This window comes from Suillus paluster, assembly GCF_016628075.1.
Source record: "Suillus paluster strain FC165 chromosome Unknown EDB91scaffold_12, whole genome shotgun sequence".
Classification (NCBI taxonomy): Eukaryota; Fungi; Basidiomycota; class Agaricomycetes; order Boletales; family Suillaceae; genus Suillus; species Suillus paluster.
The window spans coordinates 330,426-355,895 of NW_024537572.1; the positions used below are offsets into that span (position 1 = coordinate 330,426).

The following is a 25,470-nucleotide window of genomic DNA, read 5'->3' on the forward strand; positions in this document are numbered from 1 at the left end:
TTGGTCTAGACAAACCAATATATACCAAGCTTGTTGGATTACTACTGGCTCGAAGGGGAATTCTGGACGGGGGTCCAATGGTTACCATGATTCCATGCAAGGACTTGGCGTCCGTCTGTATTATTATACCCATTCAACAAAGAAAGTGAGGCAGATATATAATTTTTAAAAGCGCAGCGATTCGTACAGTCTCTTCCGACAGTTATTAGCATCCGCGATTCATAGAAATCTAAGCCCCAGCTGGCACAACCGACTGCTTAATCGTCATATCTGCAAGCAACTGAGCTCCTGGCACCACGGACGTCCGTATACTCGCACCCAAGCTTCCCGCGATCAACTGATCCCGTTCCTCACCTTTAGATTCGGTTGTACGCCGAGGTCTTTGCACGAGGCGCACCAGTGAGTTGGCAAAGTGCCGCAGGCTGAGCGATCGTGACTTTTTCTTACAGTGGAAGCCCCACGGCTCATACGGGTCGCTTGAGAACAAGTTGGGGACCTTATCGTGAAGCTGTAGGACATACGGCTTGATGCGTGACTCCCAGAACAAGGTGGAGAAATACTGTGTTTCTCTCTCCCCACCTAGCTGGAAGGGATTCCTGGTGGTCTGCCCACGCGTGGCGAAGACAAACTGCCAGGGGTGCACAGGATATGGCTCGTAAGCGGCGCCTCGTAGAGCATTCAGTAGGAACAGCAGGCCCTCCGGAGAGACTGAGCGTGAGGATTCATGGGTCACCTGCATAAGCCACACTGTAGAGGTGCTGGTGTCGAACATGACTGCATCAATACCTGGATGCACGAGCGCATCCTTGGGGGAATGGAGGATGTTAGGACATTTCTGCGATAGCATCACAAGTTCACGCTGAGTACAATATGGATATCTTGAGGGCATGGCCCGCTGTTCCTTCAGGTTGCGCCCCATTTTAATTTTATTACGCAGCACAAGGACTTCGTGCATTGGCTGGCAATTCCCTTGCGAATTGGGAGACATGAGTTCGAAGGTCCCTCCGAACCTGGACATGAGCGTCACCACAGCCTGGCGATAAAAGATCTCGCCGACCACCTTGATATTACCCGCCGAAATAAGAAGGGTTTCGACGATCACCTTCGCAGCAGAGGACGATTTGGAGGCTGTGTCGTCTGCAAGATGCACGACGGCACGGGCTTGTACTTCGCGCGGTGTGGGATTCAGGCATTACAAATGATCATGCTCGACCCCCTGGATATCCTCGATATAATTCTGACCCCTCAGAGGAGCGCCACTGGTATTGTGGGATACCTTTCAGGCAGATACGAGCGTTTGGCCCGAAATGGGGTATATCCATCGTAGGGACTCGGCCTTAAGCACCGAGGGAACTCCGTTGAGAGAACTAAAGACGACAGTCAACGATCATATACAGAACCAATATATTATAAATTCACTTCACCTCATCAAAAAGATCTCCTCAAAAGTACATGGATGCATTCATTGCTGAAGAGCAACATCATCTTCAGGTAATAGTTCGACATTGAAGGTCAGACTGTCTGGCTAGAACTTGGTGAAGATGGCCTTGTCGCACGCGCCCCGTATCAGCGCCCGAGCGTGGTCGGTGTTCGGGTGCGTGATGGAGTCTCCATGCGCGCTCTCGACGAGGTGCAACACATCTTCGCGTTGGAACAGGGGGTGATTCTCGCTGTTCTCCAATGGAAGAGTGAAGAAGCCGTCGGCAATGAAGCACAGGACGCATGACTCTAGTTCATCGATCTGGTAAATCACTGGCTGGCGAGCGAGAAACCACCTGACTAGGATGTAAGCTAGGAAATGCGTTTTCCCTAAAGGCAATTGGCTGTATTGAGGGCGTGTCCGGAAGGATGTTGACTTAACTATACCAGCTTGCCCATGAACGACGAAAATTTTCTCGGTCCTGGTAATCTTATGAAAGAGGGACTTGTACATTGGGCGGATGAACATGCAGGTTGCACCGCTTGGCAACTTGATACCAAGATGTCTAGATAGATCAATGGCGTCGTAGGTAAGGTGGCTATTTCAGACCTCTTAGTATCATTCCAAGCCCCATGGAGAGAAATAAGGCTAACCGGAGACGGCCCTCCATGTCAAAAACTTTGCACTTCAATCCTTGTTTCACGACAGAATGGTCCTGCTGCTGCCAGAGGGCATGGTAGAGTGCTAATGGACTGGGATGGGGTACCGAGGGGCTCGAGAAGGTTGAATTTGATTGCATTTTGATCGGATCTGACCAAAACAGAAGGAGTTACCATTATATAGGTTTTGCAAATCATCGGATGTGCTGACGAGTTTTCATGACATCACTTGCAATTAAGAATTGTTTGCCTCTGTTGAATTGTGAAGCTGCTGACAAAGTAAATGGCCTACAGCTCGTTGTGACCACAACGTCAAACATTGAATTGAAGACATCCATCAAACATCTTCAACATCTAGTTTCCCAAATTCGAAATCACAACTGGTCACAATCCGTTTACTTGGTCGGACAATCAGTACTGTTTCCCAGAAACTGTAACGTTCATGCCGCGCCGCAAGCATCAATTCCTCGACGAAGATTCCGGCTCTTCAGACGGCTCAGAAGCTGACTTTAACCTAGACGAAAATGATCCAGACGCGCGTGCTGAGCGCGCCCTCTTTGAAAACTCGCATAAACGACGTCGGAAGAATGACAAAGAAGCCGCAATTTACGGCGTATTTGGCAGCGACAGTGAAGATGAGGGCTACGGTGGCCTGGGCTCAAAACGCAAGAGAAACGACTGGACGAAGGCTCCCGCGTTTGTAGCGAGGGGGCAGGTAGACCTGGAGAAAGGTCTGGAGGTGCAGGAGGATGAAGCAGGGGAAGGGGAACAGGAAGCGCTTGATGAAGTCGATGAAGGTCGACAGTTCCGATGACGACGTAGAGCAGGTTGAGTACGCCGAGGACGATAAAGATCAAGATGAGCCCTCAGCGCCCGCTTCGCCCCGGATATACGGTCACGAGGAGGATGAACCGCCAGAGCGGCCAGCGTTTGGCGGCCTTGGTTCAACTGGAGCTGAATCGGCACCTTCACTGCAGAGCTTTACGAGAGGTGGCATAGGATCTTCGAAAGGCGGGATCGGCTCGAAAGGTGGGATAGGTTCTTCTGCCAAGAGTGGTTTCGGCAATTCTACAAGAGTTGGGTTTGCAACTGCAGGTATGGGATTCACCAAAGGTGGTATTGGTTCTACGTTTAGTGCACCATCCGAGCTCCCTGTAGAGCCTGCTATCGCTTCCCCCGCCCCCACCAAATTAGCCTCTACATCCGAGTTTCCAACTGCCTTTGGCGCTAGCAGTGTCCCTCGCGTCCAACGCTCTTTCCTCCGCAGCGGGTCTTCCTCCACGAGCAAACCATCCACTCCGCTACCTGCACATGAGCAAGCACATTTCAGCAAGATTGGTAGTACCCTCGGTGCTCAAATGCTTGCGAAGATGGGGTGGCAGGCTGGTACTGGTCTCGGTGCGACTGGGGAGGGTATTGTCATCCCAATCGAGAGTAAGCTGCGTCCAAAGAAAATGGGTATCGCGTTCAAGGGATACAAGGAGAAGACGGAGCAAAGCAAGCTTGAGGCTAGAAGGAGGGGAGAGGTAGTCAGTGACGATGAGGAAGAAGTGCGCCCGGGACTGAAGAAGAAGGGCGATGCGAAGGAGAAGAGGAGCGATGCTTGGAAGAAGCCGAAGAAGGTGAAGACGAAGGTGGAACATAAGACATATGAACAGATTGTTGCAGAGGCTGGACAGGAGCCTGTCTCGTCCGGTATTGGTCAAATCATTGATGCGACTGGCAGAACGGTAAATACTACTCGTATCTATTTCCTGTTTCGCCTCACTCATGTTTCTCTCCAGCCTCGTGAAGTTGCATCACTTGCCGACATATCTTTATCATCCTGGACGCCATCAACCGACCCTACACGAATACCAGAGGTACGACATAACTTGCGACTTATCACAGATGCATGCAAAAATGATCTTGACGGGCTTGCACGTGAAGCGAAAGCTCTTGAGGAACGTAAAAGATTTATCGCTCAAGAGAATGCTCGTCTGCAAAAGAAAGTCGCCGATGAGGCTGAACGTATGTCTACTTCTATCCTGCCATTTCATCATCATCACTCATGTGTCTCTGCAGTCATTTCACGGCTACAGCAGGTGAACCTTGTCGTAGATGATATTGGCGTAAAGGCGAAGGAGCTAGCCTCTGTGTATGAGGCCACCTTGGATGATTTTTCGCCTTTATTCTCCATGCTGCTGGTGCAGTACCCAGTAGAATTCGACAAATATCGGTTAGACGAGATTGTTGTCGCAGCAATCGCGCCGATGGTCAGACGTATCGTTGCACAGTGGAATCCACTCCAGGACCCTCCAGGCTTGGTCACGACCTTCCGCACATGGAAGCAAGCGCTGAAAGTTAATTCTGTCGACAAAATACCAAAAACTCAGATTGATGTCTATGGCGCACGTACCGTGGCTCCCCCTCCTGCTGTTGAAAACCCCATGACTCCCTTCGAGTCCCTTCTATGGAATGTTTGGCTACCCAAAGTCCGTACCTGTCTTAACAACGAGTGGTCACCCGAGGACCCTACGCCAGCTGTGAAGTTGTATGAGGCATGGTCAACGTTCCTCCCGCCATTTGTACGCGATAATATCCTTGACCAACTCATACTACCCAAAGTGAGCAAAGCCGTCGCAGACTGGAGCCCGAAGCGCAGTGCGGTGTCCTTGCATGCACTTGTGTTCCCTTGGCTCCCATACCTCGGTCTGCGTATCGACGGTGTTCTGGGTGATGCCCAAAGGAAGGTCAAGAGCCTTCTCAGGAGTTGGGTACCAGCAGACGGTGCACCCAGGGACCTCGGTGGATGGATGGAGGTTTTCGACAAAGGCGAGTGGGACGCGATGCTCCTCAAGTATGTCGTGCCGAAATTGGGCTCGCTATTGCGCGACGAGTTCCGCATCAACCCCCGCAACCAGGATATGGAACCGTTGAAGCATGTTCTTGCGTGGTCCACGCTCCTTCGCGGAAGTGTATTTGTCCAGCTGCTGGAAACCGAGTTCTTCCCGAAGTGGCTGGATGTACTGCACATTTGGCTTATACAGCCAAAAGTCAGTTTCGAGGAAGTTGCGCAGTGGTATTCCTTCTGGAAGAGCAGTTTCCCAGAGAGCGTGCAGTCTATGTCAGGTGTTGCGCATGGATTCACACGCGGGTTGCAACTGATGAACACAGCTATCGAGCTCGGACCTGATGCTCCTACAATGCTGAAGCGCCCAGATCTACGTGCAGAACAGGCGATTACAAATGCGTCCACAAAGAAGCAAACTGCACCAAAAGCTCCTGCGCGCATTCAAGAAATTACCTTCCGCTCGATTGTAGAGGAGTTTGCTGCGTCACACAATCTCTTGTTTATTCCTACCGGACGTGCACACGAAAAGTCGAGAATGCCGTTGTTCCGCGTCTCGTCTAGCGTTGGAGGGAAGGGTGGCTTGTTTGTTTATGTGCAAGACGATGCAGTGTGGGCGCCTGATGGGGATGAGTACCGGGCAATTACGCTGGAGGATATGGTTCTTAGGGCCAGCAAGTAGGAAGCTTCAGCAGTAATACATATTCCGCGTACATATGCAGTTGGACGCGTCATGCCATGTCCCGACGCGACGGTCAGGTGACCAACAACCTTTCAATTAATGGCAGTGTCTCGGCAGTGTTAGTTGGACTGGACACACTTCAAAGGGGCAACAGGAGGCAGCAAGTCAGCCACCCTTACTACACGCAAATTCTTCCTGCAAGACAAGTACTGACTATCGACGTCGACAATTTCCAGCTTACGCATCAACACATTCGTCCACTCGGCGCTACTCAAAGGCACCTTAGTACTGAAGTCTTTTATGTTTCTCAAGTTACTACCATGTCCCCCAACGTACCAGCTGAAGTTATCGATGTCGATGCTCTCTCAGATGAGGACGAAATAGGTGACGCGATTCTGTATTTAGGGTCCAAGTCGAACGTGCAACACGCGAACGCCACGGGCCGAAGGACCAAGAATGAACCAGTTGCTTCCTCGTCCCGCTTGCCTCCCAATTTCGAATCGATAAAGTAAGTTCAAGTTTGCCTCACGATTCCCAGTTCGCCATCGGCGTTAATTAGGCATTTGTTAATTATCTCTTCCCGCGACTCATCGTACAGCAACCATACGTACACATACACTCGTCCGGGGCTCTCAGAAACTGTTGAACAAGTAAGATCTTGCTTATCAAAAGCACCCGGGAGGTCGAGGACTCATGCAAGACCACCTTCACCCAGGAAAGGAGGAGAAGGATAGTCGTAATGGAGCGTCAGGGAGAACCACCTTCGAAGAAGCGGGCAACAAGTTCCACCATCGCAATGACAAACATGCCCAGTCGACAACAGGAAAAACGTAAGCAGCCGTCTGGGTGCAAGGATATCATAGATCTATGTAGTAGTGACGACGATATCCATGCAAAGGTAAGATTTTGCTCCATAATGCTCCTGGACTTGCCTTTATGCACTCGTCCTTTTAGAAAAGACTCAGATCCGAAGATAACAACCTATATGTCGACCGCGCGACCGGTGTCTACGCGAATAACGAGAACGCTTTCCAAATGGACTGCAGTGACGACATAGCCGACAACCACAAACCGAATGATATTCTCCCTCGCACAAATGCACCATCGTCCCTGTCCCAGCCCCCATCATCCGAAGACCAATATGACTCCGAAGAGGAGTACGCGAATTATATAGCTTCTCTCAACATCTCGAACGAATCTAATGTTAGTGTCTCTCCAGTCGATACTCATGTACTCAATCTTCGTTTCCAGTGGAAACCAGTCCCTACAAGTAACAAGGCCGAAGATCTTTCACCGAATATGGAACTCGAAGTTGAGCCGGCACGCCCACCACCTGGAGATCTGCGTCCGCAGCGCCCAAAGTACCGTGCCGTACACTATCCAGTTACTCCCTTGGATCCATCTTTGAAGGAGCAATACTTTTGGGGACGAGTGCGTTGTTGTTTATTTTTACGTTGGAGAGTAACGAAATTTTCCTCAGCTGAATTCAGTGCGAGGTTTCCGACCGCGCGCACTCAAACCACCCGCTCGACTTCGCATCGCTAGTCGCTTACCGGGACGCACGCGCTCTCTCAAACTGTTTCAAGATCTCGCATACGATAATTTGGGTGCTGTGCAATCGCACCGTCAGGCGGCGTCAGGGTGTGAGTAATGTCCTCCAGCCAATATTTTGGCTTCGTTCCTGACGAGTTTCTCAGCCTTAAATAAGATTGTTCAAGTTCCAGGAGCTATTGTAGCGTGTGCGGCAGCATCGGGTGGGCATGCCGACTATTCGCAAGAAGATCGAGAAGGTGCGCGTGTCGCGTTTTTCTCAATATTGGAGGCGCTTAGTTTCTGCAGCGCCCCTCCCATCAGACAACAATCCCGGGACATTGGTAGTCCTTCACCAGGGCCGGTGTAAGTCTGTAGCAAGTGCAAGGGCATTGTTTTAATAACACTTACAGGTCACGTCGTCGATGCTCATTGCATCGATCATGGAGGTGATTATCTCCCCTAGAAGTGGCACTTATGACTGAACTGTGTTGCAGCTTCTTCGAAGAAATACTACACGATAAACGACGTTTTATTCAATCCATTGAAGTATGGTTTGGCCCTGAGTGTAATTTGCTTGATGAGCTGATGGTCGCTGTAGCCCCGAACAATTTCTCTCTACTGGGCATGATTTCCAAGTGCAACTTTGGCAGCTTCCCAAGGTTGACGACATAGAAATGAGTGAATCCGGCGCCCCCTGGATGACGAATACCAGTGTGTTTACCATTGCTACCCTTGTGCTAACTGATGTCCTCTTTCATTAGTTACGCTCGGAGATGTCGCCCAGGACTTGGTGCACTCGCCCGACGGTGCAAATCTCGCCGTGTCTTGTCGAGACGGGTTTGTATCTCATCGAAATCATCAACTTGGTTGGAATTGACATATTTGCTCAGCACCGTTTCTGTTTTTAAGACGACAAACTTATTTGCTTCACCAACATGGCATAGAACTACACCTTCACCTCTAGGGATGAAGCTCTGCGTTGCCCCCGCTGGTGAAAATCATGCAGCGGGTATTGTACTGTGGGGCTCTGGTCCGACAGAACGCCTTATATACACATCGTCAGAACCTCACGACTCCGACGGTGAGGGCAAGGACAAAGGTTTCCACCGTGCACATGACATAACACGAGGTCGAGAGTTATTTCGCTTCAGTGCTAACGAGGCAGGTGACGCAGGCGCCGTCAGTCCAGATGGTAAGTGAGCATATTCATCTGTCTCCCGATTGGTATAATCATAATCATGTGCAGGGAGTACTTATGTCTTAATCACATGTGGGGAGAACAACCAGCATCCGATAAGATTGTACGATGTTGCTCGCAAGTCGGGGGATCCAGTCGCTCAAATGACGCTCGAGCCATCTGTCTCCAAGGTTCCTTCATTTGAAGCCACAGCGACATTTTCTTCCGAAGGTCGCCTCCTTGCTGTGGCACGGTCCGATAATGTCGTACACATGTATGACATTCGCTCTTTGAGCAAAGGTCCGCTTGCCATGTTTAAACACGGGGAGTTGGATACAGTATCCGCCGGGTATGGGGTTGTTCAGGCATGCTGGGTCGAGGGGCGCGATCGGCGGCGAGTTGGTATTGTGAGCGGAGGCAACGACGGGTGCGTGCGACTATGGGATCCGTTGATTGCCTCGTCGGACAAGTCCCAAGGTAAAGTGCTGGCGCACACGGACTTTGATGTCGCATGCTTTTCCATGGGTGACATGTGGGCGGGAGAGAAACCGCTCGTTCTGTGAGTATTATCATGGTTCTGCTGTTTGGGCAGGTACTGATCGGATTACAGTGGCCATTGCGGTGGGGGCCTTTATGTTTATGACCACTTGGATAGTGACGGGCTACCGGGATGTTCAAACATCGATATTCAGTAGCAAAGCGGACTGATCTGCGGTATCACATTGCACACAGGTCGTACATATAACATTGGATTTCAATTTAGTGGGGACTGTTTAATTTTGTTATGGCACCAGTCGCCTAGGTATCCACGGGATGAGTCCATCATGACACCACGTTTGTGTTTATGCATTGAGTTGGTCCGTCAAATCTTCTGTCTGAAGAATGCTTTCGGCGGCAATTCCCGACATTTGATGACAAAGCGAGACGGTCTGGCGCCACTCCAACCTACTCCAGTACATGCCCTGCGAGATGAGTAGATCGAGATCGCGATATTCAACAAGGTGTGGGCACTAGATCTGAGCGAGGCGAGAGGCCCAACTACATTCGTCAATAACCACATGAACGATCAATAGAAATTCTCCTTGCCTGCAGAGATAGTTAGTGCCTTTCGCTTCGATAACCCACGGCATCCCAATTTGACGCGCCAGCGCGTTTTTAGACCTATGTACAGGGGTTACACCATCGAGGACTCGTATGACAACGGGGAACACTCTAGCTGCAGCTTGACACAGGATGGAGGTTGGCAGCGAACAGTCTCCATGATATCTTTGATGTAATGGGACACGAGGCAGGCTCATGCCTGCTTGAAGCAATATAAAATCGCCCAGTACGGCGTTCACGCACCTCTGCAGCAGCAAGACACCCGCAGTCCCTCTCGAGTCCGACTCAACTTCGCTAAAGACCGTCAACCACCACCGAAGACTTAGGAAATGCAGCCCATCATTCCGTTCATCACACCCGTTCGGGCATTTCTGACCCATGGAAAAGGCGTACCCGCGGTCGCAGTCTTGCCCGATGGACGACATATGGTGACGAGCTCGCTAGACAGAACGCTGCATCTGTGGGACTTGAAGGACGGTGTAGAGTTGAAGAATATGGAGGGACATCACGAAGTAGTGTGGCCACTGGCAGTGGCGGTGTCACGAAACGGCCAATTGATAGCAAAGGAAAAATCATTGCCTGGGACGGAGACAATGGCGAATCTCTCACCCAAACTATCGAAGCCCACTCCAAATCGATCCCCTCGCTAAACTTTTCTCCAGATGGAGCGGTTCTAGTGACTGGTTCAGAGGACAAAACGACGAAACTGTGGAGCACAGAAACCTGGGAGCTGCTAGGAAACCCAATCGATTGTGGTGATGGTGTTACTTGTGTTCGGTATTCACCGTCTGGTAAACATCTTGCCATCGCGACGGAGAAAAATATTCAAATATTGAACCAGGCACAAGGGAGTGCGTCACAAAGTTCGAGGATCACGCGCATGCTTCTGCAGGAGAAATCGTGAATTCGGCACTCGCATGGACGCCAGATGGCACACGCCTTCTCTCAGCAGGCTTTAGTGAACTGCCCATGCGCCGGAAATCCGACCCCAAAGTGGAGTGGGATTTCACCATACGGGAGTGGGATCCATTGACCTGGGATCAGGTCGGGAAGCCCTGGAAGGGCCATACTGATGGCATCCTCGCCATTGCCGTCAATCCTGCTGGGACTCTCGTCGCATCCGCATCTCTAGATAAGCATACTCGCCTCTGGCGCCTCTCTGATAGACGAACCATCGCTATTTTCCAGCACTCCTACCAAGTGGTTTGTGTCACCTTCTCCGTGGACGGCAAGCACATCCTCACTGGATGTCAACATACGAAGATCTCAGAGTGGCTAGTACCGGATACTCTCGAGGAACAGGCGTCGAACTCAAAGGTACGTTCATGTTGAATTTCTGTCCCTGTGTTTTCTTAGGTCGTGTGTAGGATACTACCCCACACAACACCACGGATGTATGTGCCCTGTCGCCTTCCGAACTCCTTTACTTATGTTCAAACTAATATGCTTCTATCTTTGTCTCTCATAACGCAATATTTGTGATCATGCGGCTTCCTGCAGATCATTGCTATGAGTACGACAGCCCGCAATGCATGTATAACTGGCGACTTGATATTTGCTGAAGATATGCTCACACAAGAGATTGACGCCGATGCCAATAACTACGGCTTCTATGCCAATCGCTCACTCATCATGGCACAAAAACACGACTGGGATCACGCGCTTGATGATGCAATTAAGGTGAGACAGACGGACCCATCATGGCTCCCTTACAAAAGGCTATATTTCATTGCGATATAGTCTGTCACCATACAGCCCTCCTTGATAGGTTATATCTCCCAGGCCATCGCTCTATGTGGAAAAGGTCAAGTCCGGGACGCGAGGATAGCATTTGACCTCGCATTCATGTTTACGAATGAAGATACAAAAACCATCCATTTCCTTCTCTTGGTTAAGGCACGTTAAATTTTATCACATACTCCCTATCTCATTGAGGATTTCAGGCCATTGTACTGTTCAATGCTAATCAACACGAGGAGGCAATGCTGCTTGTCCGAACAACGACCTTCTTGTAGATAAAATGTGTTATGATTGATTGTGTCGGTGAGCATTGTGCCGGTGATGATTGTGCCAGTGATGATTGCGCCGGAGAGCTCATTGGTGTGTTGATGGTGAGCATCTTTCGAACCTGAGGATCATATCAAGCTGATTCTCATGAGTCGCAGAACAGAAGAAACAAACTTGATTACAATGATGGGTTCGGACCGGTTCAGACTCGTCAGAACGGGTCCGAGAGCCATCCGAGACTGCCCGAACGATGAACCTAGGTAGGGTCTGGTCCTGCATCGTGTGTCGAACCACTAACCGAACGGTGGTCCCGTCCGCAAAAGTTCAGGTTCGAACCCAGGTTCGGGACTGAACGGCGGCAGCACTAGATGCGACGCGTGTGTTATACGCGTCTTGTTTCTCATCTTCATCCTCGCGCTCACTCGCATGTAATGAACGTTTGAATTCTAGGGGGCTCACTCCGCTGAAATGTGAGCGCAGCACATGACCAGATCCCCCGACTCCCAGTGCCACGTTAGTGGAGGAGGGCTTTGTCGAACGCAAACGGTTCCCATCCAACAGGACCAACTTCGCCGTTATCGGTGCCACTCCGTTGGGCTATAAATTTAGCGTCGGCCAAGGGTTGTTCTTGACCATCTGCCACGACCACAAGTTCAGTCATGATATCATGGATCTGGCACGCTTCACAAGGTAGATCTTAGGTGGCAATCAACTATTGGCATTGACCTCACTTCGCAAGGTGATATTTTATTCCACACCAAATTGCCAATAGACCTTGCTTCACATTAAATGACAGTTTATCTGCTGGTATGGCTGGCATGATTTACTCGAAAGAGATTTCAGGTGGATATTGCGTCCTGGATTTAACCGCATGACTCACCAGCGTGGTAGGTCCTCTTTATATGTTAGTGTGGCAGTGAGTCGTGCTTCTGCTTTCACATCGGTGCAGTATGATTGATGGCACGAGGCATGAAGCCTCGATCGGATGTTCGATCATTGGGTGTTGGATACGAACTTTGGTGGCTGCGGAGGCGAAATTTGAGAGAATCAGGCATTGGGATGATATCTACATTCTTTGGAGAGGAGGCTAGAGGTTGAGAAGTCAGAGCCCTTGCAAGGTAGCAGATTGTACAGCCCGTTCTTTATGGTCTTGCTTAGTGAAATGTAATTTTATTTGGGATGTTCGCCTCTGGGATGCGCTCCAGCCTTGCCATGGAGTGCTTTCTATGACTGGCTCACCGACTAGGGAAAATGTCCAGTGTCCCGTTGGAGTGGACACCTAGGCGAGGGGCGGAGTAGCAGCCGGGTAGCACCGTAGCTTAGAGCCTGGACAGCTGCCGTTTATTTCGCAGTTTATTTCGCAGTTTATTTCATTTACCACAACATGCACAAATAAATGTGACAAGCCACCGTCCAGCGTTACGAACCAAATTGGATACATTGCGCGACCTCACGCCACACGGTGTCAAAACCTTCGTGCTCGCTGTAGGCAACAGCGAGCTCAAGTATTCTACCATTTCAATAAAAAATTTGTACATTCTCATGGACTAAAATCATTCAGCATGTATTTATTACAGTGAACAAAATAGATAGTATCTGATGGCCAATAATGAACAGTTTGGAGTAGCGAAGCACGAAGGCTGTGAATTGGACCTTGTTGTTGGTCGCAGTTGATCGTGATGACAGCGCTGCCCAGCGCCGCCGCAAGCCAATCTCATGGACATGTCACGAATGCGTCACTCATTGTCACCGCAAGTCACACATTGCCACGCCACATACAGAAACAAACTGAGAAATAAACTCGAAATAAACGGCAGCTGTCCAGGCTCTTAGTCAGCCACTCAGTGTCTTTCGGGCTTTGTCGTAGCATAGTGCTCATCATCACTTTGCCTTGCTCGCAGCACGCAGGCACACAGTCGCAGATACACCACTCCAACTGGTGGACAGAGCGAGTTCGCACTAGCCTGGTCAAAGCCTTCAGCCTTCACGCCCTGAGCCCAGAGTAGAGTCTCGTTGAGTCATGAGCAACACGTAGTAGCATCACTGTACTGTGAAAAATTGGACCATGGAATATATACATTGATAATACTTGTAATGTCCGTAATCAGTGTTACTCGATTTTTGGAGGATACTGCATTTGACTCTTAGCTTCGAAGTTGTGAACGTGACCTCTTGAGATTGCGGTTATGATTCATCTGGCTCGACCATTAGCTTTACCAGACATCAATTTAGTCTCGCTCACTTGGTGGACAGTCGTCGTTCACTAGAAGATCGTGTCTTTTCCTCTTGGCTTCACAATCATGAACCTTACTTCGACATGGCAGCTGTTGATGCCTCTAGATTGATTATTAGCTGTTGCTCCACCTTGTCACTAGTCTCCCCTAGCCAGACCATATAGAAGGAAGACAGTCGTTCCTTCCCTTGTCACTAAGTCTGAGGTGAAGCAACGGGAGCGCCCCCCTCCCGATCACAAGACTGTTTAAGAAAATCAGCAACTATCCTTTCCTATGTAAGGTCAAACATGATTATGTGACGATCGATAGCAGAATTTTGCTGATGCTTGTGATTGTGTACTATATATCGCTGTCTATATCATTCTAATTTATCCACCAGTTCTCTGATGTCCTCTGGCCCGTAGAGATTGTTGTCCAACCATATATGATGATGATCAGCCTGTTGTGAGCGGAAAGCCAAAATGCAGAAAAGACCAGACAAGTTGCTTAAGACCGCGGAACAGTGACTTCAAACTTCGGGTCCAGGAATGTACTCAACGTAAGTACACCGGGGTGACCGGGCAGCAATTCAAAGAGCCGAGAATTCGGAGAAAGAGGTGTTTCCGACTACATCACGTGGGTCCAAAAAACGACATCGAACTTGCGTCTTGGATTTCAACGTACCTACGACGACATTCAAAAGTGCCAGCTGTTATTATGGGACAATCAATATCCTCACAACCTTCTACGACAACAACCTCTCCACCGTCATCGTGCCCAATGCATAACGCGCCCAGCACTGGCTGTCCAATCCAGCACAACAACACACCTACTGCAAAATCCTCGGGGGGATGCCCAATCGATCACTCTTCACTTGACACGCTGAATCCCACCAATCAGATGCCCAACCTCCCTCAGACTCCCATATACCCGCAAGATGTACCATTACCAACTGAGCGCACCATGTCATCTATACCGCGTGTGGTGGACGGTGAAACGGCAACTGGCACGCGCCAAACGTGGGAGTACCCATCCCCTCAGCAGTTCTATAACGCATTAGTGAGGAAAGGTATGGATACGCCCGCTGAGCATGTCGAGACGGTGGTGGAAATACACAATTTCTTGAATGAGAGAGCTTGGGGAGAGGTGTTGAAGTGGGAGAAGAGGGCTGCACGGTGCGTTTATGCTTGATATGTTGGTGGCGACGATTATTGATATATATATATATATATATTACCTCTCAGGGATGGTGACGAGGAACCGCATCTTGCTCGCTTTAAGGGACGTCCAGGCGAGATGTCGCCAAAGGCAAGGTTCTGGATGCTTGCTGGCTGGTTACTTCCCTCTAGATTCAAGTAGGTTTACGTCTGCGGTGTTCTTACTGGATGCTGAAATTGAGTGTTACAGTACTGAGCCTCCATTCGATCGCCATGATTGGATAGTACGGCGTCCGCGTGATGGAACAGAGGTTCGCTATGTCATTGACTACTACTCTGCACCGCCTACTGCTCACGGGGACCCCGGTTTCGCGTTGGATGTACGCCCTGCTCTTGACTCATTTGAAAGCGTCCAACAGCGTGTGGCAGTGGGTATGGACGACGTATGGGAGGAGCTTCGCGAGAGAGGGTGGGGAAAGAGTGAGCGCGGAGGTACGCAACAGGCAAGGTCGTAGGAGGTCATGGAGCATGCGCGCTCTACTTCAACACTAGTCACGACTCACCCCACTCTCAATATTAATTACGCTTTGACTACGCTACTGGATATTTCTCGTGTTATAGACGCTGGATGACCTAGTGGGTGCATATGTTTCTTTATTGGTCTCGATCAAAACATATACAAGCTGAAATGCCCGCGGAGGTATTTCGTTGAATTCGGTGACGTCTATCAGACTGTTAACTAGTACTCTATCCACTACAACTGACGGACTCAAACTAACAATGGTCTAGCATCGATATTCGATATCGTGCACTGAACAAGTTCCGCTCGAGGATAGCTCGGATCCGATGAGTTTTTGCTTCATGATGTCATGTATAGCAATTAGAATTGCCACTAAGTAAAGGTGAGACATCCGACTCTCGAATTTCATACAACTCATTCTATTCAATCCACCATCCGCCTTACGTTCTTTGCCACACATCGAGACATCCGATGTTTCGATTTTTGGGGCTTAAAAGCTCGACCTCTGCCAGGTCCCAGCCCCTTTCTTCACCTAAAGCATCTCTATCATCCATAACCTTAAACACACATTCAGCTCTCCTTCAATATGTTCGCAAAGAAAAACCCTTCCAACGCAGAGAAAATCCGCCATCGCATTCCAACCCCTCACTCATCTCGCATCTCCAAATCTACTACCCAGCCATCTGGACGCAACGTCTCGCGCATCACCGACGATTTTTCAACCAATCCTACCGATGAATTCTCTCATCCTTCTACTATCTCTCTAATAGATTCTCATCACTCTTCTCGCTCGAAGCGCTCGTCATCCACGCGCAAGAAAATCTCATCTACAAAGCGACATTCTTCAAGGCAGTCTAAGAACGGTCAAGATAAAACTCCTGATACCTCCCTAACGGCTGACGCTCTTGCCAACATCGCTGCTTCGGACACAAAGGACTACCCCTGGCTTGACCTTTCCTTCCTGGACCGCGAGGGTACGCAAGCAGACTATCTTTGCAACTACTGGCGCTACACGGTAGCTGAAAATCAGGACATTTGCCTCGACTTCTTCTTGAATGCGATAGATGCGCACCATTGTAAGCTGTGGCAAGGCTTTTCAGATGACTATGTGCCATCCTGGGCGAAATTCCTGGAAGTCAGAAGGGGTTGGGAAGGTAATGATGAACGAAAGTGGCAATCCGGTGGCTGGATTCGCGGAGACAACGGGCTAGAATGGCGGCCAGGGCATGTTATGTTGAGGGTACCGAACAACGACTGGATAGGCAGCAGTCAAGACGATCAAGACATTCCCATCAGTCCGGGTTCAAGAAACTGGAAGGACGATGAAATTTACGTTCCCACTGAGGACCGTGAAGATTACGGAGCTATCGGCGACCCATCTCCCGAGCGGGGAAGGCAGCTGCATCGTGAGCAAGGTTCGAAGCCTCGTCGACCAGTCAAGAGGTCCGTCTGCGAGTCCCGCCTCATCGTCCCCCATGTCACGTCGACGAACTCCATTCTGGATATCCCACCAACACCTCCCAACACCTTGAACGAAGCTCATGTTATTCAACCCATTCCAATCACGCCATATACGTCTCCATTCATCACAACATCCAAGTATTACTCCCAACGTCTCTGGACGGGGAGTAAGCACACCTTTTACTTGTGCCCATCCTCTTCCCAGATACCTCGCACTCCATCACGTTGCCCTGTGAGTAATGCTGCAGATTCAGGTCTTCATATGTCTAATCGTCTCTCATAGCCGTCTGTTATGAAACATGATCCGAGCAGTGCGCTATCGATGCCTCAGGTGTCGACGAAGGCGTCCAGAGTGTCATATGCTCCTCTGGTAACACCCGACCGCACTTGCAAGTCCTCTCATCGCCCTCGGCGTATTATCACACCCACCCCTCCTCGAGTATTAAGCCAGCCGTTACCTGGTACAATATCCCGGGTTCCACGTATTGATAGAAAGCTCGGATTTTTTAACGTGAGCACTACTATTGGCTTTGTGAGATGTCGGGCATTGACATGTTTCCATTATCTAGATGAATATGGACCAAAAGTTGGCTGAGATCGACCGGTTGATCAAGTCCATGACGAGAATGCAGTCGTAGCTGGACTCGACTGTTATCAACTCTTGGACATACTGTGTATCGTTACTCATTTATAGACTACTAACAGATATAGCTCAAATAAAATCTTGCTTTACTATTTGCGATGCTCGAAGCTTTCCATCTCTCCTGTTCAACTGACCTTCTTTCTAACTCATTATATCTCCACCCCTAGTGCTTCCCTTTGGACATACCAATGTTCTAGGGTGTTTTACTTTAATTTGTGGCCTTAATCCCCTTTGGATCCATGCTGGGCATATCCCTTCTCCCATAGTTCGCTTTTTCACCATTTTTCAGTCTATCCTGTTATTATCACACTCACAACTGCTGATAGTGTCTTAGGGACGTATTTCCCACTGGAAAGTACACTAGTACTGCGCTCTGGACTCTCAGGTAACTATTTTTTATGTTTTCTGATATTTTTCTTACTGTACACCCAAAAGCCATTGTATCGTCCATTATACCAGTTCATATGACTCCACGAGGGTCACAATACATTGTCTGAACACCGCTTATCTTTGCTCTTCAATGGTGAGTAAGTACCTTCAATTTGTATGACCCTCAGTTAACCTCATGGTGTGGTCGCATTTTTGCAATCATGGCACCCTCTACCCTCACCCCCATCAGCATGGCGCTCTGACCCATATACTCTCTTTCCTCCCTCTCTTTAATTTTTTTTCACCCGAGAACGCCCTTCTCAGCTCCTAGTAGCTTTTATTTTGTATTTCTTTCTATCTAGTGATTTAATGGTGTATTTTCTACGAGGGAGCAACGCTCGAAGGCCTTAGTTTAGGTGGAGGAGTCATCATGTCTATGTATTCTTCATACATCTTATATACACGCATTCTAAGCTTACTTAGGTGATATGTCTCATTGAATGATATTATAAATGATACAATGAAAGAAATACGAAAAAGGGCGCTGAAATAATGACATAGTTGAGCTCGCTGTTGCACACAGCGAGCACGAAGGTTTCGGCGATGTGCGGAACAGCGCCATGTGAGAATGTTGCGTACCCATTTTCATACGTGCCGGAACTGACCAGAAATAGTAGAACTTTTTTTTTCGTTTTTCGTTTTATTTTTTGATTCATGCATGATATAACTAGGACTATCTGTTCCCGTACACTCGGCACCCCCAGAAGTCGGCAGGTCACACATTTTAGCGGGAAAATGTGACACTTTTGTTTCAATTGGTCACATGCAGTCACACAAAACCCTGCGAAAAAGCGTGACTGCCGACTTCTGGGGGTGCCGAGTGTACGGGAACAGATAGGATTGTATGTAGTACTGTGCATGTTTTTACTGTGGTGAGCCCTCTAGGCCTCATGGTAGATAGAATGAAGCATCTCTCTTACTCTATGTATTGCTTTTTATTTATTTTAATTGTCCTGGTGAGTCATAGACTTATAGGTAGACACGTACGCGGGATTCACTATTTTACACTTCCATGTGTCCGTGAGACCCCTAACCTTGCTTCGCAAAGCCAATGACCCCGGCACCCCAGAAACGACCCACGTATTAAGTAAGTACACCCTCACTCTCACCGCCCACACTAGTCAATGCAAACCCTTCCCAATTGGTGTATAATGTATTGTCACTTATGGCTGCTTCGTAACCCAGCATTCCGCCTTGAATCCGCCCCTTCATGTAATATGTACATGGATTCCCACTAGTGTGATATCGTGTGGTATTCGCGCCTGGGCCCTCCCAGTCCGCACAGCATCCCAGTGCTTCAACTTCAAATAAGTACTAGGTCACAGGGCATCCCGCTCTTTCAAAGTCGAACCAAGGCCACTTGATGGAATTGTACAGCCGCTCGACAACTTGTCAACAGCACATCCAGATCTACGGTGAGCACCTTTCCCAATTATTTTTCTCGAACCAAGCCCATAGAGAAGCGGTTTTGTACAATCTGCTAAGTAGCTTGCAAGGGCTCTGACACTACAGGACTTCTCAACCTCCAGCCTCCTCTCCAAAGAAAGTAGATATCGTTTCACTGCCTGGTCCCCCTAAACTTCGCCACCGCCGTCATTGCCAAAGTCCTTATCCCACCCCCAATGATCGAGCATCCGATCGGGGCTTCACGCGTCGTGCCATCAACCATACTGCACCGATGTGAAAGCAGAAACACAACTCATGTGGTTAAATCCAGGACGCAAAAAGCCGTCTCAGTGTGACAGTCTATGCATTGTCTATTATGAGAGCAAAAGAGACGACATTTCTCACTGTCAGCGTCACTGGCAGATATTGATGCTGTCAAAGCAGCAACAACGGCGAGGACAAAGGGGAAACGCATTGTTTGTGAGGATGTGATATGCGATCAAATAAATCTGAAGGGGACAGCAGGAAGACGCCTTGCTTTTAGGTGCTGAGTATTGTTCTTCATGGCGATGTAGGAAGAACCTATCCACCTGAAATCTCCTTTCGAACAGCATCAATAGATTTCCACATAACGCACATCAGGTGAAAGACCGCCTCTGTCCCAGAGATCAGCCGCCGATCCCGCGGCACCCCTTGCTGCGCCGCTAGTACGCCATGCACGATGCGATCCTAAGTCCTCTCAGCATCCGGAGTCACATTACACAGGCGGACTATCGCAGCGGGTTGGACGTTACCACCTTTCCCAATGGTTTTCCCGTTAATAGAAACAGAATAGCGGTGAGAGAGCAAGTCGTTTTGAGGTCTGCTGACATTGTAAATGACAGGGTCGGATTCAGGGGATTTCAGGTGGATAGGTTCTGCCTACTCTCTCGCTTCAAAGTTCTGCCCAGAACACAATTTTCGGGACATAAAAAGCAAGCCGTATTCCTCCCTGACTCCTCAGATTGATTGTTCGAGACCCACTCACATCGCACCAGTAATGCGTTTCTCCTTCATCCTCGTTGTTTTAACAGCATCTATATACGCCAGTGCTTACGACCCATGTGATAATTCTGCCGAATATTGCGACAACGACGCAAATTGCTGCCCTGGCTATAGATGCAACGTGGCATACAACCCCCGCCTTGTGAGTATCTGTAGTTGTCATCCAGAATTTGATCCCATAACTGACCGGCCTGGTAGAATCAATATGTGGGTGCTTGTAAGAAAAAAAAATAACTCAGGCCTGAGTGGCACGTTCCGATAGTGGACTACAGTGAGTGATATTTCTGCTTTCGCATTAATGCATAGTGTGGTTGATGGCACGATACGTAGGCAGTTCGTTGCTGAGTTGATCAATATGCTTGCTTAAATCGCTTGTGCAAGGGAGACCTTGGAATAGAGAACTGAAGTATTTGAGACGACCGTCTCGTAATTGTGTTGTAAAGACGAACTCAAAGGCCTGATGTATCGCTGAAAGGATTCAATGTGGTTGAATCAAAAGCGACTAGCTACCTATAGGCTGGTGCGTTACCATCTTTCCCAAAGGTTTTCTGCCAATAGAAAAAGAATACCGGTGAGAGAGTAAGTGGATTTTGAGGTCTGTTAGCATTGTTTATCTGCTTGAAGGGGGGTTTCAGGTGGATAGGTTCTGCCTGCACTCACCGCCACAAAGTTCTGCCCAGAATACAATCTTCGGAACATAAAAGCAAGCCGTCTTCCTACTCTGCTCCCCTCAGATTTATTGTCCGATACTAGTAATGCGTTTCTCCTCGCCATCGTTGCTTTGACAGCATCTACGTACGTCAGTGCTGACGATGATGCACAGCTATGTCCTGAATATTGCGACACTGAGAAATGCTGCCCTGGCTATACATGCGAGACAACATTCGACGCCCTCACGGTGAGTATCTGTAGTTGGCATCCAGAATTTAATGTCATGACTGACCGGCCTGGTAGGGTCAATATGTGGGTGTTTGTAATAAACGTAGGGATAGTGAGCTACAGTGAGTCAGGTCTCTGTTTTCACATTGATGCATAGTAGTGCGGCTGATGGCACGATACGCAAGCAGTTCGTTGCTGAGTTGATCAATATGCTTGCTTCTGGACAAATCGTTTGTGTAGGGGAGACCTTGGAATAGAGGACTGAAGTACTTACGGTGACCGTCACGTTGGTCTCCCGACTGGTTGCTTTGTCCACCGTCTATTACTCGTTGAATTGATAAGGCAAAGATGAATACAAGGTGTCCGATGAACGATACCTCGCCGAACCTCTCCCTGTTTCGACCCCGTTTTCATAGTCATGCCCAGCCCTCTGAATCATTCCGTTCGGTCGGCGTTAGGAGAGATGTGCCATCAGCTGGCAATCTGCTGGCATTGTAAATGTTATCTGCCTGAAGAGGGTTTTAGGTGAAAAAGTTCTTCTAGAACAGTATTTCCAGGACATAAAAGCAAGCCGTCTTCCGACCGTGCTCCCTCCTCTTTCGAGATCCCATATCACATTGCACAAGTAATGCGTGTCTCCTTCGTCCTCGCCGTCGTTGCTGCTTTGACGGCATCTATATATGTCAGTGTTAACAGTGATGAATGTCCTGAACATTGCAACAATGGATATTGCTGTCAAGGCTATACAATCCAAGTCAATATTCGACGGTGATGATGTGGATATCAGTATTTGACATTCATGATTTAACTCCATGACTCACCGGCCTGACTGATACTACTTAAAAGTGTTTTGAATCGGTGAGAATAAGTCGTCTGAATTCTGCTGGCCAGTGGCAATCTGCTGGCATTGTAAATAGCAGCTGCTTGAAGGGGGCGATGGATAAGCCCTGCCTATACTCTCGCTACGAAGCTCTTCCAGAATAGTACTTTCAGGACATAAAAGCAGGATTACTGAATCAGAGCACTGCTTGCTTTGGTTACCGCCTATTACTCGTTTAATTGACAAGGAAGGGTCAATACAGAGGTGTCCGATCATCGATGATGTAAAAACAGGCCTGTTTGAACGTCGGTCAGAATTAACCACGGTCTGCCTCGCTCTGTTCCTCAGCTCGTCAGTTGTTAAGGAGAAGATGATACATGATGACTAGGACGACACTGATGTACCATCGCGTGTCCGCAGGCGCCAATAGCAATATTAATGTGAGAGTCTAGAGAGCAAGTCGTCTGCTGGCCAGTGGCAATAGGTAGCAATCTGCTGGCATTGTAAATATAATCTGCCTGAAGAGGACAATGGATAGGTTATGCCTATGCATTCGCCCGAAGTTATTCCAGAACGATGTTTTCGGGACATAAAAGTAAGCCATCTTCCTACCGTGCCCTCCACTTTTTCGAGACCCCGTATCACAAGTAATGCGTTTCTCCTTTGTCCACGCCGTCGTTGCTGCAATGGCGGCGTCTATGTCACTCGGTGCCCCCAACTTGAAATGTCATATACCTGGAACTTGCGACAGCAGCCACCGTTATACTTGCTGCTTTGGCTTTACATGCGACCAAACGTACGATGCCCATAATGTGAATATCAGTAGTTGGCATCCATGATTTAACTCCATGACTCACCGGCCTGGTAGGATCGGACTAGTTATATTTGTGTCGACGAAGGCGCGTCGCGACATTGAGCTACAGTGAGTCATGTTTCTGCTTTCGCATCGGTGCGCAGTATGGTTGATGGCGCGATACATTAGTGGTTCGCTTCTGAGTTGATCAAGATGTTTGCTTCTGGATAAACTTCACAACCGCTTGACCAAGTGATACCTTGGAATAGAGAACTGAAGTACTTACTTGTTGCAAGAATCAAAAGCCTGATGTTTCGGACATGACATGCCACCTGAAAGGATACTGAATCAGAGCAACTGCTTGCTTTGTTTACCGTCTATTAGTCGTTAATTGACAAGGAAAGGTCAACATTAGGAGGTTGTAAGCCTGGTGGCTTACGTACACATGACATTTGGTTCATTGCATCGTAGACACCTCTTTCCCTTAGCTTGTACCTTACCGTCGTCGTCGTCTCGCAATCCAGAACGTGGTTCTGTTTTGTTTCGTGTGTTTCTTCAGTGTTTCTCGTCGTTGGCCACGACTTGTTTCCAGAGGTGTCCGATATGATGCAATATCGCAAACCGCTTATATTGAACGTTCATTGAGCCATCGATCTCATTTAACTGTGGCCTGCCTCATTCTGTTCAGTTGACGTTGACGTGTCGGTTGTATAGTCGCGTATGCGCCTTTCAATGAAGGAGAAGAAGTAGTACATGATGCACATTGCTGTGACATTGTTTGCATGTAGTTCAACAGATATGTCATCACGTGACAGCGTGATTTTTCTTTTGAGACTTTGCCCTTAAGTTCCTTAGTCGCTGAAAGTGATGCTTCCCCGTCATCTCCGTAGCTTCGTTGCAGGCCAGCGTGCGCGCTCGTCGCTTGCGCACAGACCAGCTGTAGCGCTGTTCTCGCTGCCCCGGTATCCTTCAGTCAGCCATCCTCTGTCACGACCCACATGCACTCCCGGATCTCATTCCTTTCATTCCTCATCACGAAGACATGACGAGCTCCCGAAGTCTCCCTTTCAAACATTTGTCGATGTCCTTCGTGAAGAACTCCGGAAGAACAGGGAGCTGCAAGAAAATGTCAAACAACTTCAGGGCGACGTTGACAAGCTTCAGGATTCGGAGGCCATGAAACGGGCGAGGGAGGTGTATGAGCGTGCAAGAGTCCGTCCTTTCATTTCTCTCATATCTGGATTGAACTTTACATCTACTTCCGCACCTAGTTGACATCCAGCATAAAAGAGAACCCTCGTCTGAGGGCAGCAGCGGAGGAACTGAAGAAGACGGGTGTCAAGGTCGGAGATGCGGTATCAGAGGCTTTGAAGACCATGGAGGAGAGTGAAATTATGCGCACAGTGCGTGTTTTTTCGCTTCTGTGTTCTGCTCGGTGTCATGAACTAAATTCCGGCAGATTTCGCGAGCAACATCGTCCCTCTCTAATACCATTGCAACTACGACCGAACCCATCCGTCAGACAGCCGCTTACAAAACTCTTGCAGAGACTCTTGTCGATGCTCTCGATGATTCTGGCTCTGCGAAGCATGCTGGATTTGAGGACAAGGAAGCTCGGAGACGGCGTAGGCAAAAACGTCTAGAGAAGGCGGGTCTAAGCGGACGTCGACTAATGGAGGAGAACACGGAGTGCGTTATTTTGAAGTGAAGTGTGTATGCTGGTAGTAACAAAGATGGCGTTTACAGAGCAGGCCAAGCACTGGTCTCCGTCAAAACCTCACCCCGTACGGAGGCCTGGGAGAACTTCAAGTCCACAAACCCTGTTATGCAGCGCTTAGCCTCACTACATGTCGCGTACGAAGAGTCAGAGTCGCCCCTCGTTACACCCATCCGTGCTGTGACGAGTACGATTGGGTCGTGGTTCGAGGAGAACGAAACAGCACAGGTGACACGGATGATCCGTGCGTTGGATCCCAACTTCTCGAGGGAGGCGTTCGAGAAGGAGCTGAGAGAGTATATCGTTCCTGAAGTCGTAGATGCCTACTTGAGTGCAGATAGGGAGTCGCTTGTTAGGTGGTGCAGTGAAGCGGTGAGTGTATGCGACCGGAATTGTGTTCCGGAGGCTAAACGATGTCCTACTTCTAGACGTATAATGTTCTGTGGGCAACCATGGAACAATATCTCAAACAGGGTCTCGTGAGCGATAGCAAAGTGCTTGACATCCGGTCAGTAGATGTAAGTATCCATTTCCCGTCCATCTATAACAGACATGAAATGGAGACAATATCCTCGCAGGTGTCCGATGGAAAGATCCTCGACTCCTCTATCCCTGTCTTTGTTGTGACATTCTCAACACAAGAGGTTCTCCTCTTCCGCAACGCAGCCTCGGGTGAGATCGTCGTCGGCGCTGAAAACCGAGTGGAACAGTGCGTATATGCCGCAGTGATAACGCGCGTTCGCGAGGAAATGGCAGACGAAGTTACAGCAGGGTGGAAGGTCCTTGAAGTGGGTCTTGTCTCCTTTACGTGCTACTCACACTGATATTCTTCTGTGCAGATGGCACGCAGGTCCGCCAGGGCGTATCTATAGTCGTGTTATTGGATACCGGACTCTTAACACACCACGCATTGATCATTGCTTGCTTAATCACCACTCATCTCGTCGTAGCAGTATCTTATTACTTACATTGACTATAGATCGTTAACTTTAAGTTTAA

At 48.9% G+C, this 25,470-nt stretch overlaps 7 protein-coding genes across 7 annotated transcripts; 5 read left to right on the forward strand and 2 right to left on the reverse strand.

Moving 5' to 3' along the window:
- Positions 1-229: 229 nt before the first annotated feature.
- On the reverse strand, positions 230-1,322 carry EDB91DRAFT_1245803 (uncharacterized protein; the record flags this gene model as incomplete). The annotated part of the gene is made up of 2 exons (XM_041322593.1): positions 230-1,167; positions 1,277-1,322. 2 exons carry the CDS (start codon positions 1,320-1,322, stop codon positions 230-232), a joined length of 984 nt encoding a protein of 327 aa, XP_041179865.1.
- Positions 1,323-1,525: 203 nt separating this feature from the next.
- Positions 1,526-2,219, reverse strand: EDB91DRAFT_1245804 (uncharacterized protein; the record flags this gene model as incomplete). The annotated part of the gene is made up of 2 exons (XM_041322594.1): positions 1,526-2,018; positions 2,074-2,219. The coding sequence occupies 2 exons, from the start codon at positions 2,217-2,219 to the stop codon at positions 1,526-1,528; spliced, it is 639 nt and encodes a 212-aa protein (XP_041179866.1).
- A 153-nt stretch (positions 2,220-2,372) lies between these two features.
- EDB91DRAFT_1199032 (GC-rich sequence DNA-binding factor-like protein-domain-containing protein) lies at positions 2,373-5,704 on the forward strand. The gene is made up of 3 exons (XM_041320631.1): positions 2,373-3,809; positions 3,864-4,089; positions 4,144-5,704. The coding sequence occupies exons 1-3, from the start codon at positions 2,829-2,831 to the stop codon at positions 5,589-5,591; spliced, it is 2,655 nt and encodes an 884-aa protein (XP_041179867.1). The 5' UTR covers positions 2,373-2,828; the 3' UTR covers positions 5,592-5,704.
- An 11-nt stretch (positions 5,705-5,715) lies between these two features.
- Positions 5,716-9,172, forward strand: EDB91DRAFT_104250 (WD40-repeat-containing domain protein). The gene is made up of 15 exons (XM_041312999.1): positions 5,716-6,099; positions 6,190-6,241; positions 6,307-6,489; positions 6,546-7,022; positions 7,072-7,234; positions 7,289-7,381; positions 7,431-7,487; positions 7,535-7,570; positions 7,619-7,670; positions 7,723-7,835; positions 7,886-7,961; positions 8,015-8,133; positions 8,188-8,316; positions 8,371-8,860; positions 8,912-9,172. The coding sequence occupies exons 1-15, from the start codon at positions 5,912-5,914 to the stop codon at positions 8,994-8,996; spliced, it is 2,313 nt and encodes a 770-aa protein (XP_041179868.1). The 5' UTR covers positions 5,716-5,911; the 3' UTR covers positions 8,997-9,172.
- Positions 9,173-13,977: 4,805 nt separating this feature from the next.
- EDB91DRAFT_1117987 (cytochrome c heme lyase) lies at positions 13,978-15,513 on the forward strand. The gene is made up of 3 exons (XM_041318061.1): positions 13,978-14,797; positions 14,867-14,977; positions 15,030-15,513. The coding sequence occupies exons 1-3, from the start codon at positions 14,340-14,342 to the stop codon at positions 15,292-15,294; spliced, it is 834 nt and encodes a 277-aa protein (XP_041179869.1). The 5' UTR covers positions 13,978-14,339; the 3' UTR covers positions 15,295-15,513.
- EDB91DRAFT_1345393 (uncharacterized protein) lies at positions 15,514-17,549 on the forward strand. The gene is made up of 3 exons (XM_041325846.1): positions 15,514-16,992; positions 17,044-17,271; positions 17,330-17,549. Exons 1-3 carry the CDS (start codon positions 15,886-15,888, stop codon positions 17,396-17,398), a joined length of 1,404 nt encoding a protein of 467 aa, XP_041179870.1. The 5' UTR covers positions 15,514-15,885; the 3' UTR covers positions 17,399-17,549.
- Positions 17,550-23,514: 5,965 nt separating this feature from the next.
- EDB91DRAFT_1118001 (mitochondria import inner membrane translocase TIM44 subunit) lies at positions 23,515-25,470 on the forward strand. Its single transcript, XM_041318062.1, has 7 exons — positions 23,515-23,966; positions 24,026-24,157; positions 24,214-24,443; positions 24,501-24,843; positions 24,900-24,989; positions 25,050-25,259; positions 25,311-25,470. The coding sequence occupies exons 1-7, from the start codon at positions 23,622-23,624 to the stop codon at positions 25,341-25,343; spliced, it is 1,383 nt and encodes a 460-aa protein (XP_041179871.1). The 5' UTR covers positions 23,515-23,621; the 3' UTR covers positions 25,344-25,470.

Coding starts and splice junctions, on each gene's coding strand:
- EDB91DRAFT_1199032 (XM_041320631.1), top strand. CDS start 2,829: ATGAAGCAGGGGAAGGGGAACAGGAAGCGCTTGATGAAGTCGATGAAG. Junction 3,810..3,863: donor TTGATGCGACTGGCAGAACG/GTAAATACTACT, acceptor GTTTCTCTCCAG/CCTCGTGAAGTTGCATCACT. Junction 4,090..4,143: donor AGTCGCCGATGAGGCTGAAC/GTATGTCTACTT, acceptor GTGTCTCTGCAG/TCATTTCACGGCTACAGCAG.
- EDB91DRAFT_104250 (XM_041312999.1), top strand. CDS start 5,912: ATGTCCCCCAACGTACCAGCTGAAGTTATCGATGTCGATGCTCTCTCA. Junction 7,235..7,288: donor CCGTCAGGCGGCGTCAGGGT/GTGAGTAATGTC, acceptor CGAGTTTCTCAG/CCTTAAATAAGATTGTTCAA. Junction 8,317..8,370: donor AGGCGCCGTCAGTCCAGATG/GTAAGTGAGCAT, acceptor AATCATGTGCAG/GGAGTACTTATGTCTTAATC.
- EDB91DRAFT_1117987 (XM_041318061.1), top strand. CDS start 14,340: ATGGGACAATCAATATCCTCACAACCTTCTACGACAACAACCTCTCCA. Junction 14,798..14,866: donor TGGGAGAAGAGGGCTGCACG/GTGCGTTTATGC, acceptor ATTACCTCTCAG/GGATGGTGACGAGGAACCGC. Junction 14,978..15,029: donor TTACTTCCCTCTAGATTCAA/GTAGGTTTACGT, acceptor TGAGTGTTACAG/TACTGAGCCTCCATTCGATC.
- EDB91DRAFT_1345393 (XM_041325846.1), top strand. CDS start 15,886: ATGTTCGCAAAGAAAAACCCTTCCAACGCAGAGAAAATCCGCCATCGC. Junction 16,993..17,043: donor GCACTCCATCACGTTGCCCT/GTGAGTAATGCT, acceptor CGTCTCTCATAG/CCGTCTGTTATGAAACATGA. Junction 17,272..17,329: donor GAAAGCTCGGATTTTTTAAC/GTGAGCACTACT, acceptor TCCATTATCTAG/ATGAATATGGACCAAAAGTT.
- EDB91DRAFT_1118001 (XM_041318062.1), top strand. CDS start 23,622: ATGCTTCCCCGTCATCTCCGTAGCTTCGTTGCAGGCCAGCGTGCGCGC. Junction 24,158..24,213: donor AGAGTGAAATTATGCGCACA/GTGCGTGTTTTT, acceptor AAATTCCGGCAG/ATTTCGCGAGCAACATCGTC. Junction 24,990..25,049: donor TTGACATCCGGTCAGTAGAT/GTAAGTATCCAT, acceptor ATATCCTCGCAG/GTGTCCGATGGAAAGATCCT.